We start from the raw sequence: 18,496 nt of genomic DNA on the forward strand, positions 1-18,496 counted from the left end.
TGCCATTTTAAGACTGAACTTTCCTGATTTCTATGCTGCACTTGGTCTCAAGGCACAGTTCTTTCCCTCTGAGAGGTTTAAGCTGGGTTAACTGGTCGCCTCATGAAAACACACCTAAAGTGGAGTAATCACCAAAGTTCCTCCAGAGCAGCTCTGATATTCTGGACAACCTCCCCCATTTAATCTTAGTTCAACAAGTACCACTGCAATTCATGCTCATATTATGACATTTCTTTCACAAACAGTTTTAGCTTCTCAAAGAAAAACACAAAAAACTCTCATACAAAATGCAAGGAATCCCAGTAACAGTGACTGAAAAACCTTTTCTCACATTTTGTTCCCTTCCTGACAGTGGTTTTTGGGTTTTTCTGAAACTACACTTTTGCTGTAATCCCCATGTTCTCCCCATGTTGCTGATTGCTCCCATGGTGTGTGCACCACTCTGCTGCTGCAATCTACCTGTGGTCAAAAAAGCTTTTTTTTTAATGCCAACCCCTCATTTCACTTCAGAAGGGGTGAACTTGGGCCTGGCAGGCTCACTCCATGCCAGGCTCTCAAATAATACTCAAAGATTTTATTTTTGTTTTCAACAGCAGAAAAAGGAAACTCACTGGTGAAAGTTCTGCACTTCCAAAAGGCCAATCTGGATCAAGCAGATACAGGTTTGATAAGAGATCATTCAACTGTGACTTGTCCTTTGCTGTCATGCTCAGTGATTGAATTAATAAGGAAATTACCCCAAGCAGTTGAATTTAATGATTACAATCTGAGTAGAGACTCTATATTTTTTTCTTTTTTTAATTAAATAATCACTATCTCAGAATCAGAACCAAGCTGCAACAGCAGCATGTTAAGGAACTGCAGGAACATTCTCAGGCCACAGTACAAGCTCCCAGCAATCTGCTGCTGAAGCACAAACTCAGATGGCTCAGGGGCAGTGAAACAGCTGATCCTGCTCCTAACTCAGTGAAATTCTGGATACAGGATGTGTTTGCACCCTCCAGCCATTCCTGACTGCACATCCTGCAGACCCTGTGGACCTGCAAGCCCCTCTCAGGAGTTCCAAACCAGCTCAAACCTCACTTTTAAACACTGCTGTGACCATGGATGAACCCATCCATGGGAAAGAATCCCACATTCTGCAGCACAGAACCAAGGCTGACACACAGCACAGTCCTTACACTGCAGCAGCAATCACTGAGGGGCCCAGCCAACCCAGGGAGAACACGACATTCCCTGCCAAGCCCTGAACCTCTTCCCTCTTTTCCACAACCAAGGGGATGCACTACAGCCTCCTCCCTCAAACCTGCAAGCTGGACCAGGAAAACAGAGAATTTATCAGGCAAACCTTTGTAAATCATGTTACTACTTCAAATGATGATGACCCAAAGAAATGAAACTACCACTAAGTCATTAACACTGATAAACTACTTGGAATATTCCTAAACTACTAGAATATTCCTAACATAATTTATTAGCAAAAATACAACCACAACCACACTACAGACACAACACTTGAAAATAATGACACAATGCCTCTTACAGACTTAGGTAAGAGCATTTGCATGCTAGAAAGGCCACAGTTCTGCTTCTACTCTGTTTCTAAAACACACAGGATATATAATTCCTACTAGAAATGCAAATATTTAAAATAGTACATGAGTAACCAGTCCAGACACACAAAGGAAGGCCTGCAAATTCCCTAGGGATGGAGATTAAAACAGCTGGAAGGGCAGGTGACACAAACTGTCCTGGGGATACAGACACAGGCCACAAAGCTCAAGCACAAGTGTCTTATCAACACTGTGCCCCCTGAGAGTTCTGCTGGACCATATGTAGAATTGTTTGAAGCACAAATGGAAAAAGCATTCTTATATGAACAGGACATCTTGCATGAATAAAACAGAACTGACTTCTGAAGTTGTAGTTTAGAGAAATCAATGCTCCAAAAGTCACTGACACCACACAAGGCCAGGTGTAAGCACAAGCACATTTCCACAGTCACATTTCCCTCCCCCTCACCCACAGAAACAGCACTCCATAAATTACTTTAAAGGAGAGCAAGGATCTCAAATGATACAATGGGGAGGATGAAGAATGTGTGCAAGAGCTTTTTGTATGAATGCTCTGGCTGCTGCTGGAGGTGTGCGAGCTAAAATACTACAGTAGGGTTAACAAAAATATCCACCTTCTTATTGGCTATGTTATACATAATCCTCCCTCCTCCCCTTTGCTTTTGGGAAAAAAAAGAGAGAAATTAATTTCTGTTAGTATTGTAATCTCTCCCTAACTTCTCACTTTTAGCAGCAGATGTGGAAAACCAACTGACACAGCAGCTTTTCAAAGGTAATCCTTAGAAGGGCCCACTGGTAGGGAATTTCCCACAATTTCAAACCAAAAGAAAGAAATCTTTGTATTGTTTGAGGGTTTAGGATTTTTGTTAGCTCACTGATGGATAATCTGCCCATACATGTCCCTGCTCAAACATGGCTGCTTTCCTGGTCAGTCAGTGAATATTCCTGTATCAATGGTGTTCAATTCCTTTAAAAAAGAAATACTTGTAACACCTGATTGCAACCAAGCAACTGCACCTAATGAAGCATCCTATACCTATTGAAAATAAGGAGTTTAATGGGAGCTAATCTTAGCTTTCACTGCTGCATTGCAGGGGCAGCAATGGAGGCTAATTTCTACCAGCTAAAATCCTTAATGAACAAAAAGCCAGAAGAGTGGAGGTATTTTTAGGATAATTTATCAGAAATACGGACAATTTTTAGATGTACCAAATGTGGTCATAAGCAACAATTTAAACCCGTTTCAACAGATGTTTTAAACTGTATTTACCTCCACGCTTTTTGGGAGCTTCAGGTTTCATTTTAACGGTATTTCTGCTTCTAAATTCAGGCCCTTTAAAATCATCTTTGTCTTCATTCAGCACTGGCTCAGGCTGTACAACCACTGTACCTAGAATAATTTTATTTAGAAATTGGAAACCATTACACATCCAAGCGAAGTGCAAAAGTTCTGATTAATAAAGCCAACAAAAAAAAAAAAAAAAGTGCAATCTGTTGACTAAAACTCAACATAGTTTTGAATGCACAGATGTTCACAGAAAGAAAAAACCAACCAAAAACAAAAACCCAAAACCAACACCACATATTTCAAACTACATCTGTGCTGTAGCTGTAGGACAGAAGGCAAGGACTGAATGGGCTGAGGAGCAAATTCTGCTCTTTGTGCTCTGCTGTGGCACGTGCATGACAGGACTGTCACACTGCTGGGGGTGCAGGACAGGAACTGCTACCAATAAAGGACATCATTGAAATCCCTCAAAACCCTATGTTCTTCTCTCTTTGCCCCCTTCTATTCAGTTTCCCTCATCTTCATTTATTTCAGTGTGAAACACACAAAAAAGCAATAGCATAAAACCTGCTTTGTCTTTGACAATATTCAAAATCTGATATTTTCATTTAAACAAAGTACTAATCAAAATTATGTGAAGGAAAAAACACCTCTTTCCTATTTAAGAGCCCAGTTTTGTTGTGAGGACACTGAAAATAATCTAATATTTTGAAAAAAATCATTTTAGAGTGACTGCTCTCAATACTGCTACTCACACAGTGAAGAGCAGCAATTTTTCCTGTCACTTTCATAGGTAAGAAATGGAGATTAATCCAACTCACACTGCAGCTAAGAGCAGAGGGATGCAGGCCTACAGCATTAACTGTTTCTAAAAAATGTGCTTAAAAATAGATCCAATAATGGCATTTTCCCCCCAGAGTTAGTTTTGCTTTTGTTGATCTAATTGCTAATAACCCCAAAGACAGAACAGTAAAATAAGACCTCCAAGTGACAGAGCTTGGACAGAATAAATAATTTCCCTGTTTTGTGATGGTTTAAAACAGATGTCAGCAGGCACTTGAAATTAAGCCACCAGCACATCATTGTGCACCCACAGATTAAAATTTGCTGGGTTCCAAATTGAAAGTGCTCAGGTTCCTCATTTTGTGGGCAGAAAACCAACAGGACCTTCAAGAGGCATTTTACTGGTACATGTGCATTCTAGTGAATTATTTATGCTGCATCATAATCTTGGCAAATTTGCTGAATTCAGAAGCAAAAAAAAAAAAAAAAAAAAGAAGACATGACCTACCTTTAGGCAAGCTTTGCATATCTACATCATTCTCTGAGTTCTCATTTGAAATATCTTCATTTACAGTTTCATCTGCAATTTGTTCATCATCTGACCCAACATATTTTGTTACAACTGTGGGTTTCCTGCATAGACAGAAAAAAAAACAACATGTTCTGACAAACAGTACAAACTGCAATTCAGGTAAGCTTTGAAGGCAAAACACCATATGAACTGTGAAAACTAAGTTATTTTTAAATTAATTAAACATATGATGATGCTCCAAGTTATTGCTATACAACTTAGGATAATTTTCTGGTTTGGAACATGATTTCTCCCCTCCCACGTGAAACAGAAGTATATACTAATAAAATCTTTTTGTTGTAAAATCAAGGTGTGATGTATTTTTAAGAAAGTCACAATTCCAGGAAAGAAGCCTAAATGAAACACAGGTGAATGTCTGCTCATTAATTTTATCCATCATTCCAAGTTTAACAGGCAGCACAAAGAGAACACACAGATATCAGCAAATTACAAAAAGCATCTTGTCAGAAGAGATGCTTGCAAGATAATGAAGGAAATGCAAAAAGAAATGAAAAAGCTGACTACTGAACAAAAGGATCAACTGACAGAATTCCACAAAACAATTTAAACTGATGAATTTACTAGGTTAGGATGGAGAGAAAATAATACAAAATATGGGGTAAATTTTTCAGTAGTCTGAAGGCAATGCATGAACTACTGCAGGACACTGCTTTTGTCAATACAAGGTACAATATGGTAAATGGATGAGTGAAAATCCCTTTAGTGATAAGACAGGAAGCAAAACACAGGACTAAAGAAGTATATAAATAAAAAAGAATTCAGCAGGACACTGGATTCAAAAGATGAGGAGAAACTAAAGCCAAATATAAAATCACTTGCAAATATGGCATCAAGAGAAATATAAAAAGGAGACTGAAGAATATTAATTCCAGAAGACATGATAAAATAAAGCAACTTTGATAGAAAGGAGAGAGAAAAGAGATACAGACTTCTAAAGAGCAGCACTAAGGCAGCTGTTGAAAGCTCAGCTCCCTGCACTGCTCACTGGATTTAATAAAAATCAGAGAACAGAATTTGAGTGAGCACCAGCTGAGAGCAGATGAGGAATTTGACTGGAGTAAGTCTGCTCTCACTTGGGACACAAACAATTTGTTTCCTTAGGTTCAAGCAGCTGACAAACAATTCACTCCATACTTCTTAGATCAAAGAAGGAAAAAGGGAAAGCAGGGACACAGCAAATGGCAGTTTCTGCACAGGACAATTCAGCAGCACAGTCTGATGCTGCACTCTCCCAGTAGTGGAGCACATAAAACATTTTTCTGTATGACCCAAATTACATTTTGGGAAGAATCCTACATGTACAAACAGCAAGACTGAAGGAACTCTTGTATAAACTCCTTTGTCTTGAAGATAAGGAATAATCTTGTCTTTGTAATTAATAATCAAGCTTTAGCATCTTGACCTTTCATCCTGAGAAATGGTTTGAATTTTAAGTGTACTATAAGGCATTTGTTTTACCAGCACTCCATAACTTCATGGATTTTAAACAGTGCACCCACTTTTCTATAGCTTCCCACAGCCAAAAATTGATTTATTTGTTTTTATTTTCCAAACCAACCTTTTGGAACGGGATGATCCTAAGGATTTGGTTCTTTCAGAAGAACTACTTCCCTATAAACAAGAAAAAATGTAAAAGTCAACACATTTATAGCCATAGGAACTGTCAAAAACCAGTTCCTTGCATTAACTAGAAACAAGTCAGAAATCACCAGTGCCCTTATAAAAAATAATTTTAAAATTATTTTAATTTATTTAATTTATTTTAAAATAATTTAAAAATCATTTTTATTTTAAAATAAGGAAAAGCAGTAAGTACAAGTGACAATTTCAACAGTCAGGCCAGTTCAGTTCAATTGAATCTCTGGAGTTTCAGGTCAGAAGTCAGCAGCTCACACAGGTTTGGGAATGCTCTTCTTGCTGTGTGAAGAAACCATGCCCTGTCCAACACACCCTTGCAGAGGGCTCTGGCACTCAGGAGTGGCAGCCTGCAGCCACAGACTGCAGCACAACACACTCCTGGTGTGTGCCTCATGTGCCAGAAAGCACTGGCTGCCCTCAGAGCAAAACTGATTTTTTCAATTGTTTTTGCACTCACATCACAACTAGGGCCGGGCACCTGAAAACACCTGAATTTACAGCAGTAAAGGCAAAGTAAGGCCTGACACTGGCACTTGTGTTTTCTCTACAATGTTAAGCTCTTATCCACCAGAATGTCTCCAATAGGAGAACAGACAGAAATAAAACACCACATGAAAAATTTCTGCTCAGTTCAGCATAGATCCAGTGTGCCCATTTTTATTTTTTTCAACAAGGAAGCATATTTGCTAAAGAACAACTGTTATCTGAGTAACAGGGTGAAGGGGGATGACATTAATGGTGTTTCTGACTGTATTGCTGAAGTATTTATTGCAAAAGTAACAGACTGAACTCAGCCACTGTGCCCTAGACATGCAACTGGAATTGAAAGCATTTTTATTCCTACCTCGTCCCTGTTGTTCTCCATTGAAGCTGGACTTCCTTTAGGTTCTCTACTTTTACCTGTGGACAGAAATTTAGGGAGTCCATTGAAATGCAAGGAACATCAGAAGTTCTTCACATTGCACATCACAGCATTGTTTATGTTTCACCTGGCCAGAGATAAATGTGACTTCCAGAGACAAACTGGTGCACAACAGAAAAGACATTCCATGGTGTGGCATACATTTTACAGAAATAATTCAGAAATCCCTTTCAGTTCAGTCCCTGGCAGCCTTGCTGCTGGTGAAGAAATACTGAAGCACTGCAAGTGCAACTGCATACAGAAATAATATCATCAGTGCATTTTTGCTGATCTCTAAGAATTTACTACAAGTATTTTCTCTCACACATCTTGACATAAGGAACAAAGTATTAAATCTGGGATCATGGAACCACAGACAAAAATCCCATCTGATCCAAGTTCTGATGACAATTCCTATTTCTCAAACTTGGGAACTGTGGAATATAAAGCCTAAAGACCTGCAACCTATTGGCACCTCCTCCAATCCACCAGTCTTGGAAATGGAAGGGAAAGTTTGGAGTTCAGTGATTGAATGATTCTTGTATGAAATTGCCCCAAAAGTTTAGGAAGGATTTTAACAGATGCTACTGAGTAGGAAGTATAATTACAGGATACTTATCAGGATTATTTGTGATTTTTAACACATGACTACAAGCACTGCAACTTCTCTATCCTTCAACTTCAGTTTTGGGAACACCAAACAATTTATTTCTATACTTTGAAAAAAGTGAATCACTCAGAGAATTCAATGCTGGGTATTTGACCTCTGCAGAGCTGAGTAAATTGCAGGGAAAATCATTCAGCCATTTCCACACATGAAGGAGGAAATACAAAATGGAGGCAGACAATGTTTTTGGCCTTTACTACAGGCATTCCCTATTGTGAGGGAGGAACCTGAGATGTGGAAGGAGGGCGACATTTCTGCTGGAGCTTGGATACTGCCCACTTTCTACTCTTGACCAACTCTGCCCAAGTGATAAACCCATGGAAAATACCAGCTTGGAGAGCTTGGCAGAGCTTCCCCTGCTCTGGCAGCCCCAGTGAGAGCAGACTCTGCACTCAGACTGGCAGCCTGATGCTCATGTGCTGTTCCGCCAGCAGCTGAACGTGCTGCAGTGCCAGTTTCTCCCTGTGCCCACTGCAGCCACCCCCTCCCAGCTCAGTGCTGACCTGGCTGCTCTGCCCAGCCCCTCCAGGGCTGTCAGGGAGCAGAGATTCCCCTGGGATTGCTGCTCCGCTCTTGAACAAGAGCAGGCAGGCTGGCTCTGCTGAGCTCTCTGCTGCTGGAAAGGAGGGAGACATCCGGCTCCAGTGCAGAGGGGATAAAGAACATGATTAAGGCTATAAAGCAAATATTGCTTCCTGTTTTAGCTGACCTCTGTGTGTGGCAGGCACAAAAGTTTAGGGGATGAAGTAATATCAGCTAATAGCCAAGTGATTTCTAACAGCCAGCCTTGCTGGGTCACACACAACCACCTTCAGCATCATCTCCCTCTGCAGCCATGATAGTTTCTGAAAAATCCTTTCCTTAGGATTTTTCCTCCTGAGAAGCTGAGAGGCCTCAGGAACAAAATGTAAGCAATGATTATCTGCTGCTGTGGAATGCAACAGGTGCATCTGGGATTGGCCCATGTTGGATGTTTGTAATTAATGGCCAATCACAGTCAGCTGGCTCAGACTCTCTGTCCCAGCCACAAACCTTTGTCATCATTCCTTCTTTTCCTATTCTTAGCTAGCCTTCTGATGAAATCCTTTCTTCTATTCTTTTAGTATAGTTTTAATATAATATATATCATAAAATAATAAATCAGCTTTCTGAAACATGGAGTCAGATCCTCATCTCTTCCCTCATCCTCAGACCCCTGTGAACACTGTCACATCCCTCCTAACAACATTTTACCCAATAGTTCATTCCTCCAAATGCTGGAACAAAACAAGATCAATTACTAAAAAATCTGATTTGGCCCCAGTCACATTCATAACTTCTGTTTGTAATGAGCACCCTCTGGATTAATTAAAAAAAAAAAAAGGAAGCACAGTTGCTAAAGACATTTTTGTTATGCACAGAACATTGGGAAGGGAAGGAAATTTGCATAGTAAATTCTGGCATTTCCTAATATTTAAGTGTTTAATTCTGACTGTTCAACTTTAATATGTTCTTTTAGATCTCAAAACCAACACTAAATTATGTCTGCTATGAATTTGCAAGTGTCTCCATTTCAAAGACAATCTGTGTTTTACAGCAAGGAACCAAATGCTAATTTTTAACTACAGAGGATAAAGGGAGAATTCTTTTTCCCAGTGTGCTCCTCAGAAAAATTTCACTTTAAGATGCATCTTCATCACAGTTTATTTTACTGTTCTGTTGAAGCACCACATGAGCAGTTTCTTTTTTCCTGTGCTAACAGTTCAGTTTGATGCTGACATGAGGTGAGTGCCACAGGCAGCAGACTCTCTCTAAACAGAACATTAAAAGATAAAAACTGCATGCCAGAAAGTCAATGGAATATATTACTCAAGCCAACAGGAGTTTGAAAATAAACTCTAATAGAGCCAGCACACTCTTCTGCACTCCACCACATCAACACAACTTTTAGCTCATTAAGCAGGACAGACTGAAAGGTTCTGCACCTGTATCCAGTCCAAGTGAAACTAATAAACAAATTTAACCAGTTAAATTTGGAAACAGCTTTTATTTAGTACTGACATGAAATAATTTCAGTTTTAGTCAGTGTCATGGAAGTGTTTAAACTTTGTTATCTATTTCTAACTTAGAAGTAAAAATTTCCATTTTTGACCTAGTGTAGGGCGCTAGTTTTTAAAAAAGTATTATTTTCTTTCCAAATGTCTCTAGATTATATGTAAAAAGTCTTTTTCAAATTACAGAACTTCTCCCACACCTACCATGACTGCAAAAGCATTACTACAGCAGAAAAACCAAGACACTGCATTTATAAATTCAGGAACACTGAACAAGGAACTCCTAGCACAGCAAATACCTGTGTCTGATATCTCATGTTTCAGAGAAGGAAAACTACCAAGAGATTAGATTTTTTTCACCTTTAGAAAGATTCAGAACTGAAATAAATATTGTATCAAAGGCCTATTGTGCATTTATCAAGCTATCACCACTTAAATCACATTAAGACTTGGTGTAATTACCCCAGTGAAGTGTGATATAGTGAAATAACAACACCAAGTTATTTGACTTTAGGATCACATATACACTGAAAATGAACATAAAATGTGTTTTTACCTATACTTTTGTTTTTAGACAATGCTGGAGGAGAGTTTGCGTCCTCAGATTCTTCTGATGAGTGAGCCAAGAAGTCATGGAGTTTCTGTACCAAAGTATTCAACTTGCTTTCACTGTTAAAATACAAGTAATACTCAGGGTTACCTACACATCTCACTCCAATTTATCAAGCTTGAAAGCTTATGTTTAATCTCAATGAATACACATCCACAAGAGATGGAAACATTTGTTTCTGTATATCAGAGCAAATAAAAAACATGGAATTTTTCTAAATACTGAGTGAAATATTAGGTGCCGTCTTATTGACAAAAACGCACAAAAAGTCTATTTTAAGAAATTTTCATTGTTTATATACAATTATATTCAATACAATTGTTGACAAAATTCAAGAAAGTCTGAGTGGTAATGCTGCTATGACATGAAGACAGCAAAAAATTAATATTCTACTTGTCAGAAGCCAGACAGGTAAGAATAATAAAATTATTATTAACAAACACATCACCTTTGGGATATAAACCCAACTAGAACTCACAGAAGAGTTTCACCTGCAAACTTAGCCACAAACAGGTCCACTGAATATGACAGTGAACATGACAGGTCCACTGGATTTGAAAATTTGCTCATGCAAACCTTTTATTAGATCTACCATCTACAAACATGTTGTGTGGTGTTCATTTTGTCAACAACCAACCATGCAGGACCAGCTCATTCCTTGATCTGTTTGTTAGAGTGCTGATGATTAATTCATAAACGAGAATCCCCTGGCAAGTTTCACTGGACATTTTTAGACCCCAGGAACAATTCTGAGTACCTTTATACAGTACAGCAAAAAGCAACATCTGCATGCCAGGCCTGCCTTAAAAAGCTGTTCCATTCATAAACCCCGGGTCAGCCCTGCCATTTCACATGGTTTATTTCTCCCAAACTCCAACCATTTCCCAGGAAAGGCTTTTCCAGCTCCCTGACTGAGGCCAAGGGTGCCAGGCCCTGCTCAGAAGGTGCCAGGGAGCTGTTTGCTCCCTGCCCTCCTTATCAGCCCCCTGGAATCTGCAGCTGATCTGCCCTGACTCATCATCCTTTCCTTATCTGCTGCTCCAGATGCTTTTCCCACTCCTGGCCTGCCCTATCCCCAGCAGAAGTGAGCCCAGATGAAGGATAAAGGCTTCCCACCCTTCTCACTGTTTGTTTCCCCATTAATTTCAAAATAATCTTCTAATAACAAGAAGAAATTACATTTTCTGTGCCTGTTTTATTGGTTCATAAGAACTTGTGAAGACTCAACCTGAGCAGTCACCTTTACCATCACTACTGTTTCTCTGAACACATCAATTTATTAACTTCTGCCTTTCAATTTGTTATTGCTAAAAAAAAAATCTCATTTTATCAGAAGGACATGCAGCTGAGTGCTCTCCTGAGCTGTCAGTGAACATCCTCACATCAGTGCCAGTGACTGTTCCAACCAGTGAAAATAACCACATAAAACAGCATAAACCATCCATTAAAAAAAAAATCATCTGCCATTTCTTTAAATCACCTGAGATACTCAAAATAAAACAAAATAGCACTTTGCAATGAAAAGATTTTCTGCATGAGTGAAGGGCACTTTTCTTTTGAGACTGCACATGCACCATCAATCACTGGAGCAAGCCTGAAAGAGCAGAACAAAGCTCTTGAACTCTCTAGAGTACCTTAAAATTTTTCTCTCAATCTGTCCAAAAGTCTTTCCCTCTAATTACTGGACTCATGCTGCTATACAGCTGCCAGCTCCCGAATCTTGGGCTTCTCTTTTTCTCATGGATGGAAGGCACACTTGGAAAACATTAGACAAGATGATAATGGTACACTGCAGTCTCAACAGCTTGCATGCTCTCCTTTAGAAAGGAGATTTAATGACAATTTACTCACATTAAGTGAAAAAAAAAATAGAGTTGTTCAGAATTATTTGATAGTAACAGCATATAAAGAGATTTTATATCCATTCCAGATGGTCTGAAGAAATAAAGCACATTTAGAAAGGCCCCAAGAAAGTACATTTTTGGTAGTAAAGACAACAACAACAAAAAGCCACACATGTGGAATTCTGCTCATTTAGTTTATAAATAACTTGTTTTGGTAACAGCATTTTAGAAAGAAAATGGGAGCTAGAGATGAGTTCAGTGTTACTATTATCAATAGAGAATGAATTCAGAATAGTATGCATGTGTCTGTGACTAATACTTGGAACATTATCTTCTACCATTCATTAACTCTTATCATAACTAACGTCAAATTATCATTTTCAGAGCAAAGTGTTCTTGCTAACAACCAATCAGAAAAGATGATATACAAACTAAAAGTAAAAAGTCTTCTCAACTTGCTTTTTCTCTTGATTATTCATTATTTCATACCATAAGCCTTTGTTAAGGAATACCAGGTCAAATCTAAGTAAAGGTGTTACACTTACAAAATATTAATTTAGGGCAACACTTCATCTGGTTTTGTACAGAAGTGATTTTATGTCATTCATTTATACTTGAGAAATAATAATCTATTATTTTTGTTTAAAGCTTCTACTGGAAAATGCTTATTCTTTGCAGTAGAGACCCAGTCACTATTAAATTGATCACAATTTATAAATGTGTGGTTTTAATAAACACAGGAGCCTAAAAATGTAAAACCATCTCTGAAGCACTACTGAGGCAAAGAGGCTCCTCTGCACTGCCAGCCCCCACAGTATTTTATTTATTAGTGTTTTCACACTTGAGTTTTCTAAGCAAATGGCTTCCCCACCACTGTAGAGCTATTTCAACACTGTTCAGCCTAATTAAAACAGCACTGAAAGGGAAGGTGCCCTGCTATTATTGGTTTGGCCATGAACCTGATTTGTGACCTTGGGAGCTACCTTGGAATGCACCATTCCTCACCTACATTCACAGCAAGTGCTCTTAAAGCAAACAATAAATGCCTGGCCCTTACACAGTAACAAAACATCCAGAGCAGGCAAATTACCTATAAATGAGTCCATAAATAATTAGAATAAATAAAGAGCCAGACAGGTTGTGTCATAATCTAGACATAACATGCTCCATTCCAAGCTGCTGTTCCCTGGATGCCCTCACCTGTGCAGGTTTGTGTGGCCAGGTTTGGTAGTGGGGGGCTCCAAGGGTGACAAACTTGAGGGCAGAGATGCCAAAAGCTTCCCCCATGTGCAGCTGAGCCAACACCAGCCTGCTCCAAGAGGGACACACTGCTGGCCAGGGCAGAGCCCATCAGCAGTGCCCACAGTGCCTCTGGGATTGTGTATTTGGGAAGGGAAAAACCTTCCCAAAAAAGGGAGAGAGGAGCCAGTGTGTGCCAGCAACAGCCCTGCAGACACTGAGGCCAGGGGAGAGGGAACATCAGGGTCAGAGCAGAGACCCAGCTGCAGCCCACGGGGGCCCACAGGAGAGCAGAGATCCAGCTGCAGCCTTACATTTCAGCTTTCATATTTCCCAGATTCTGTACTGCATTAGTATGTAACTCTGAGCTTCATATAAAGTGTTAGCAGTTCTCCTCACAGCTCAGTCACACAAAACAATTCTTTTCCAACGCTAGAGCCAAGGACACCACTGCAGCTTCAGCCCCAAAAAGTGCAAACAACAGAGAATTAATTGAGGAGAGCAAACTGGGAGGATGGGACTGCTTAACCCAGAGCTGGAACTGGACAATTAATCCCAATATGGAAATGGACCAAAATTTATAAGTGTGAGAACTCATGGCCCTCATCCAGCTTGGGTGTAGCCCTGGCTGGGCGCTTGTGCTGCCCAAGGTGAATCCTGTGAAGGCCTTTTAATAAATCCCTACTTTAATCCTTTAACTCTGCTCCAGGAGCCTCCCAAGGCATCAGGAGGACCCCACAGGGGCTCAGGGTGATGCCCAGAGGAGGCTGTGAGCCCACAGGAACCCTCTGCTGGAGCAGCTCCTTCCAGAGCCCCCTGGGATGGGAAAGGACCACGCTGGAGCAGCTCAGGGAGGGCTGCAGCCCATGGGAAGGACCCACATGGGAGAAGTCCATGGAGAACCATCTCCCATCTCTCCACCCCCTGCACTGCTCACCAGGAGGAGGCAGAGAACGAAGTAAAGTTGAACCTGGGAGAAAGGAAGGGATGGGGAGAAGGCATTTTAACATTGGGGATTTATTTCTCATTACTGTACTCTGATTTGATTGGCAATAAATTCAGCTGATTTCCCCAAGCAGAGTCTGTTTTACCCATGATGGCACTTGCTGGGTGATGTCCCTGTCCTTATCTCAACCTGAACTTTTCAATGTCCCCTCGCTGCCCTGCCCAGCTGAGGAGGGGCAGTGACACCGAGGGAACCACCACGACCTCACCCCTGTGCCAGCTGCTGACTGCCCCTCCCCAAAGCAAAGCACATCACCCAGGACAAATAAAATGTTAACAAACAAACACTTTGCATTTGGATCCAACCTGCCACACATTCACATGATCATATTTCTTCTGAAGGCAGGTGAGGTGATGAAATTCATAACCAGGGAGGTGCAAGGAGCAGCACTGACCACCTCAGCAGCAAACCATGAAACTGCACTGAAACCCTCGTTCCTGCACTCAGTTTCTGTTTGCTTTCTTAAGACATGTTAAAAGTGGAAGTGGGGAATGTCCCAGTTCTTGTCAACATCTGGAACAGTAATTGGAAAGCTGCATTTTCTTTAAACAAACACCTACCAACTAACATTCTAAACAAGTCCCTCGTGCATTTCAGTGGCTCCTGAAAGCAGCACAGGAGTCCTTTCCAGCTTTTATCTATCCCAATGTTGACAAAGATGCTTTTTTTAACCATGTGTCTTCCTGAAATTCAACACTTGTCTAAGATTTTTCTATGTTTAAACTTTTCACATAGTTCAAGGCACAAGTTTTTTTTTCAATTCATGTTTACAGTTGCTTCAGATTAAGTCTCAGTCATTTTTCACTTTTGAAACTGAAACACTGCAGAACAACTATTAAGCAGCCAAAATTAAACAATCCTTAGGAAAAATAATTAAAGAAAAATAAAACCAGATGTACTTTTAAACTTCTGGTCTGCAGACTGCCATCCTCTGCCTCAGCCTGTATCCCTGTGTGAACAGCAGAAATCCAACAACCCACAGCAAAACTCTCAGTATTTTATTTAGGATGGTGGGAACAGAGACTATTCCTAAGCCTTGATCTTCATAAAAGTTTTTCCTGATGAGAAGGAAAGAGATAGAATTAGCCCAGTTCAAAGAGCTCAGTTACAAAGGTAGAGCCTACATTGTTGTTTTACATAAAATATGCCAATATTGGGGCTGAACATACATAAATGAAATAACTTAAAGTTGTGGAAAAGAGTGAAAGAGGGAAAAATGGCCAGTAGGAGTTGTTTTATTTTCTTATCCCAATTTAAAAAATGAAGTGAACACACCATACCTGCCATGTCCTAAGAAACCTACTTCTGTCAGAAAAAATATAAAACCAGAAAATAAAATCAGCCTACCATTGTATTACTTGCACAAGTAAAATATGATTTTATAATGGTGGGAAAACAGAGCACTTGATCCCAGTGTTTGTTGTTTAACTCAACAATGGTTTTCTGCAGGTAAAAGCAATGTGACACTGTAAGTCCTAGATCAGATTCATATTTTGGACCTCACTTACAGTGACACACCAATTCTGCCACACCAGGTGAGGTTTCACACTCAGGATTCTCACAAGCTGGCTGTGTTGGCATGAAGCAGCTGTGCTGCCCAAGGACACAAACCCTCCCACCCTGCACACACCTGGTGCCACCCACAGCCAGGGCTCTCCTCCCTCCTGCACTCCACACCTCTGGAGATGCCTCAGGAACAGGAGGACACCAGGACAGTGCCCAGCCAGGCTCCAAGGGACCCCACAGCCCTGCTGGCTGAGCTGCCTGGGTTTGACCATGATGACAGCAAAGCGCTCCCCTTGTGTCAGGAGGAATTTACCACACTGAACTGACTGCATCAGACACATCAGAAAACACCTGAACACCAAAGCTCTGACTGGACAGGGGTGGAGGCATCCAGCACTTCATCAGAGATTCTGCACCCAACACTTTGTTAACACACACTCACTTTTTAACTTTGTTTAGAACTGACTTTTAATCCACAGAGGCTTAATCAAGTGATAGCTGGTGCAGTTGAAGACACTCAAATGATGTGGGTGCAGTAATTTTGGAGCTGAAATACAGCATAACAGGTTCAGACAAGTAAACAGAATTATCTTCCTCCAGACACACAAGGGAAATGAGAAAGCAACAGTTCAAAGTCACTAAGAGACCCTTTATTCTGTTCAAGGAAAATTACACTATTTCTTTCTGTTCACATGCTGTGAGTTATCACACTTCATTCACTAAAAAGTGAAAACAAAAACTTTGTTTTTAACCTTTTCTTTAATGAGATCTTCAAAAAACCGAAACAAGCAACATCATCAAGGTGAAAGTAAGACAAACAATCTCATTGTTAGGTTGGTTTCAATGCCACACTGAAGTGTAACCTCAATGGTGAAACACCCTGCAAGCTGAGAAAGACTGGAGCTGCCACTTGAAACCTAAACACAACATTTTCACCTTCGTGAGACAAAAATCATGTGAAGTGCACACACCTTACTCTGCTGAATCAGGAAAGGAAGATTAGTCTGGCACATACAACACACAAACCAAGGTGTATTTAAAATGGGGAAGGGAAGGGAAGGGAAGGGAAGGGAAGGGAAGGGAAGGGAAGGGAAGGGAAGGGAAGGGAAGGGAAGGGAAGGGAAGGGAAGGGAAGGGAAGGGAAGGGAAGGGAAGGGAAGGGAAGGGAAGGGAAGGGAAGGGAAGGGAAGGGAAGGGAAGGGAAGGGAAGGGAAGGGAAGGGAAGGGAAGGGAAGGGAAGGGAAGGGAAGGGAAGGGAAGGGAAGGCCCCATGACCAAGAGCATCAGGCTCCCTAACTCCAAAAACACCTTTTGCTTCATTTGCTTTCTGCTCCCTGAAGCTGATCACAGGCTCTCCACAAAACTTCCTTCAGTACCAACTCTGCTGAGAATCAAAGCCTGGCCCTTCAGTTCTCCCACATTCTCTGTCACAGCTTTGAGGGCCGTAGCTCATCCCAAGCACAGGTTTTCATTTTACAAGACAAAAGCCACCTCAGTCTCAAATTTATTGCCTATTTTTTAGTCTTGCTTTATAGGACAGATGCATTTGCCCAAAGCTTCTAGGCTGAACCTATTAAAACCTACAGTTGGACACACTCAGACAGAAATTTCTACAACTGTGCAGCTTTTGGGCTTGCAAATGAACTGCTTCAATGGCACTGCAGCTGACATTGGTCAGCAACCTGTGTCATCAAGTTCTTGATTTTTTCAAGGTTTCACTCCTTTTCTAACAAAAAAAAACCCCAAGACAAATCAATCCATCACCCACCCTGAGTGACAACTACATTTCATCACAGACTGAAAGCTTTATGCTTCTCCTTTAGCAAATAAATCAGGACACTTCACCTCTTTTACAGTCAACATAAACCCTTCCATTATATTTGCCACTGAATTTCTACTATTTCTTCTTTCTGCTGCTGCCACTCCAAGGGAGCAACCTGCCACTGACCCATCCATGAACTCTTTCATGTCTCCAGATCACCTGCAGGCACGAGCTGAGCTCCAGCAATACAAAATGGGATTTCATGAGGCTCAGCACTATCCTTGGGCTTTCCCTTCAGAAAAGACCCTGCTGGTAATCCACTTTAAAATGTACTTGGTCACAAGCTGCAGGCATTTGGTTTTATGATGAACACAGCACATTTTAGCATTACTTTGATATTTTCTTTTGGTGAGGTATAAGCACATGAAAAACAGTCTCTTTTCCACCCTTCAAGCAGAGGGTACAAGGAGTTAATCTATAACAGAAAACTGAGAATTCCAAATCCCCACAATGTTAAGGTCACCCTGCTGCAGAATTTGTGTTACACACCCCTCTGATGCACCAAATTGTTTCCTACAAAATTAGGATATCTTCAGTTAAGCCCCATAAAGACCCTGATAAAAAATTTGCAAAGCCCTAACAGACAGTATTGAACAGAACCAGAAATAACAAAGTCTCTGCAGTAATTTAATTTCATTTAAGTGCTGCAGACACTGGTTCTGGGGCACAGCTGGCTCTGAAGATGACACAGTTTTGCTCTTCTTCAGGAAGAGCTGAAGAATCTGCCCATGCCCATTCCAGAACAGCGTGGAAGACAGAGAACTCTCACTGTCCCTTCAGGGAATACAGAAGATTGGTGTTGACTTACTTCCAATTATATCATTGTGGCATCAAGTAACACAGCTCAAACAACCCTGCAATATCACTCAGAACACAACTGACTCAAAAATGCAGACAATTTAATAAAAAACCTTAAAACCAAGTGACCAATATCACAACATGAGGTGAAAAGTCTGAATAGAAAAAACCCCGAGAACTAAGCCTATTTTGCCA

The 18,496-nt window shown here is 40.6% G+C and overlaps 1 protein-coding gene across 4 annotated transcripts in view; it reads right to left on the reverse strand.

The window, feature by feature from the left end:
- The window catches only part of ATRX (ATRX chromatin remodeler), a 69,637-nt gene that overhangs the window by 48,429 nt on the left and 2,712 nt on the right, over positions 1-18,496 (reverse strand). For 2 of the 4 annotated variants that reach the window (XM_063170330.1, XM_063170333.1), the window contains exons 1-6: positions 14,107-14,186; positions 10,033-10,145; positions 6,720-6,775; positions 5,796-5,848; positions 4,154-4,278; positions 2,845-2,964 (exon numbers count right to left, since the gene is read on the reverse strand). In XM_063170330.1, coding sequence (XP_063026400.1) covers positions 2,845-2,964; positions 4,154-4,278; positions 5,796-5,848; positions 6,720-6,775; positions 10,033-10,145; positions 14,107-14,171 — 532 coding nt within the window. In that variant the 5' untranslated portion in view covers positions 14,172-14,186. Of the gene's footprint in view, positions 1-2,844; positions 2,965-4,153; positions 4,279-5,795; positions 5,849-6,719; positions 6,776-10,032; positions 10,146-14,106; positions 14,187-18,496 lie in introns of those variants that run through there. The other 2 variants (XM_063170331.1, XM_063170332.1) reach the window with 2 other exon arrangements.

The sequence above is a fragment of the Melospiza melodia genome, chromosome 16 (genome assembly GCF_035770615.1).
Source record: "Melospiza melodia melodia isolate bMelMel2 chromosome 16, bMelMel2.pri, whole genome shotgun sequence".
NCBI lineage: Eukaryota > Metazoa > Chordata > Aves > Passeriformes > Passerellidae > Melospiza > Melospiza melodia.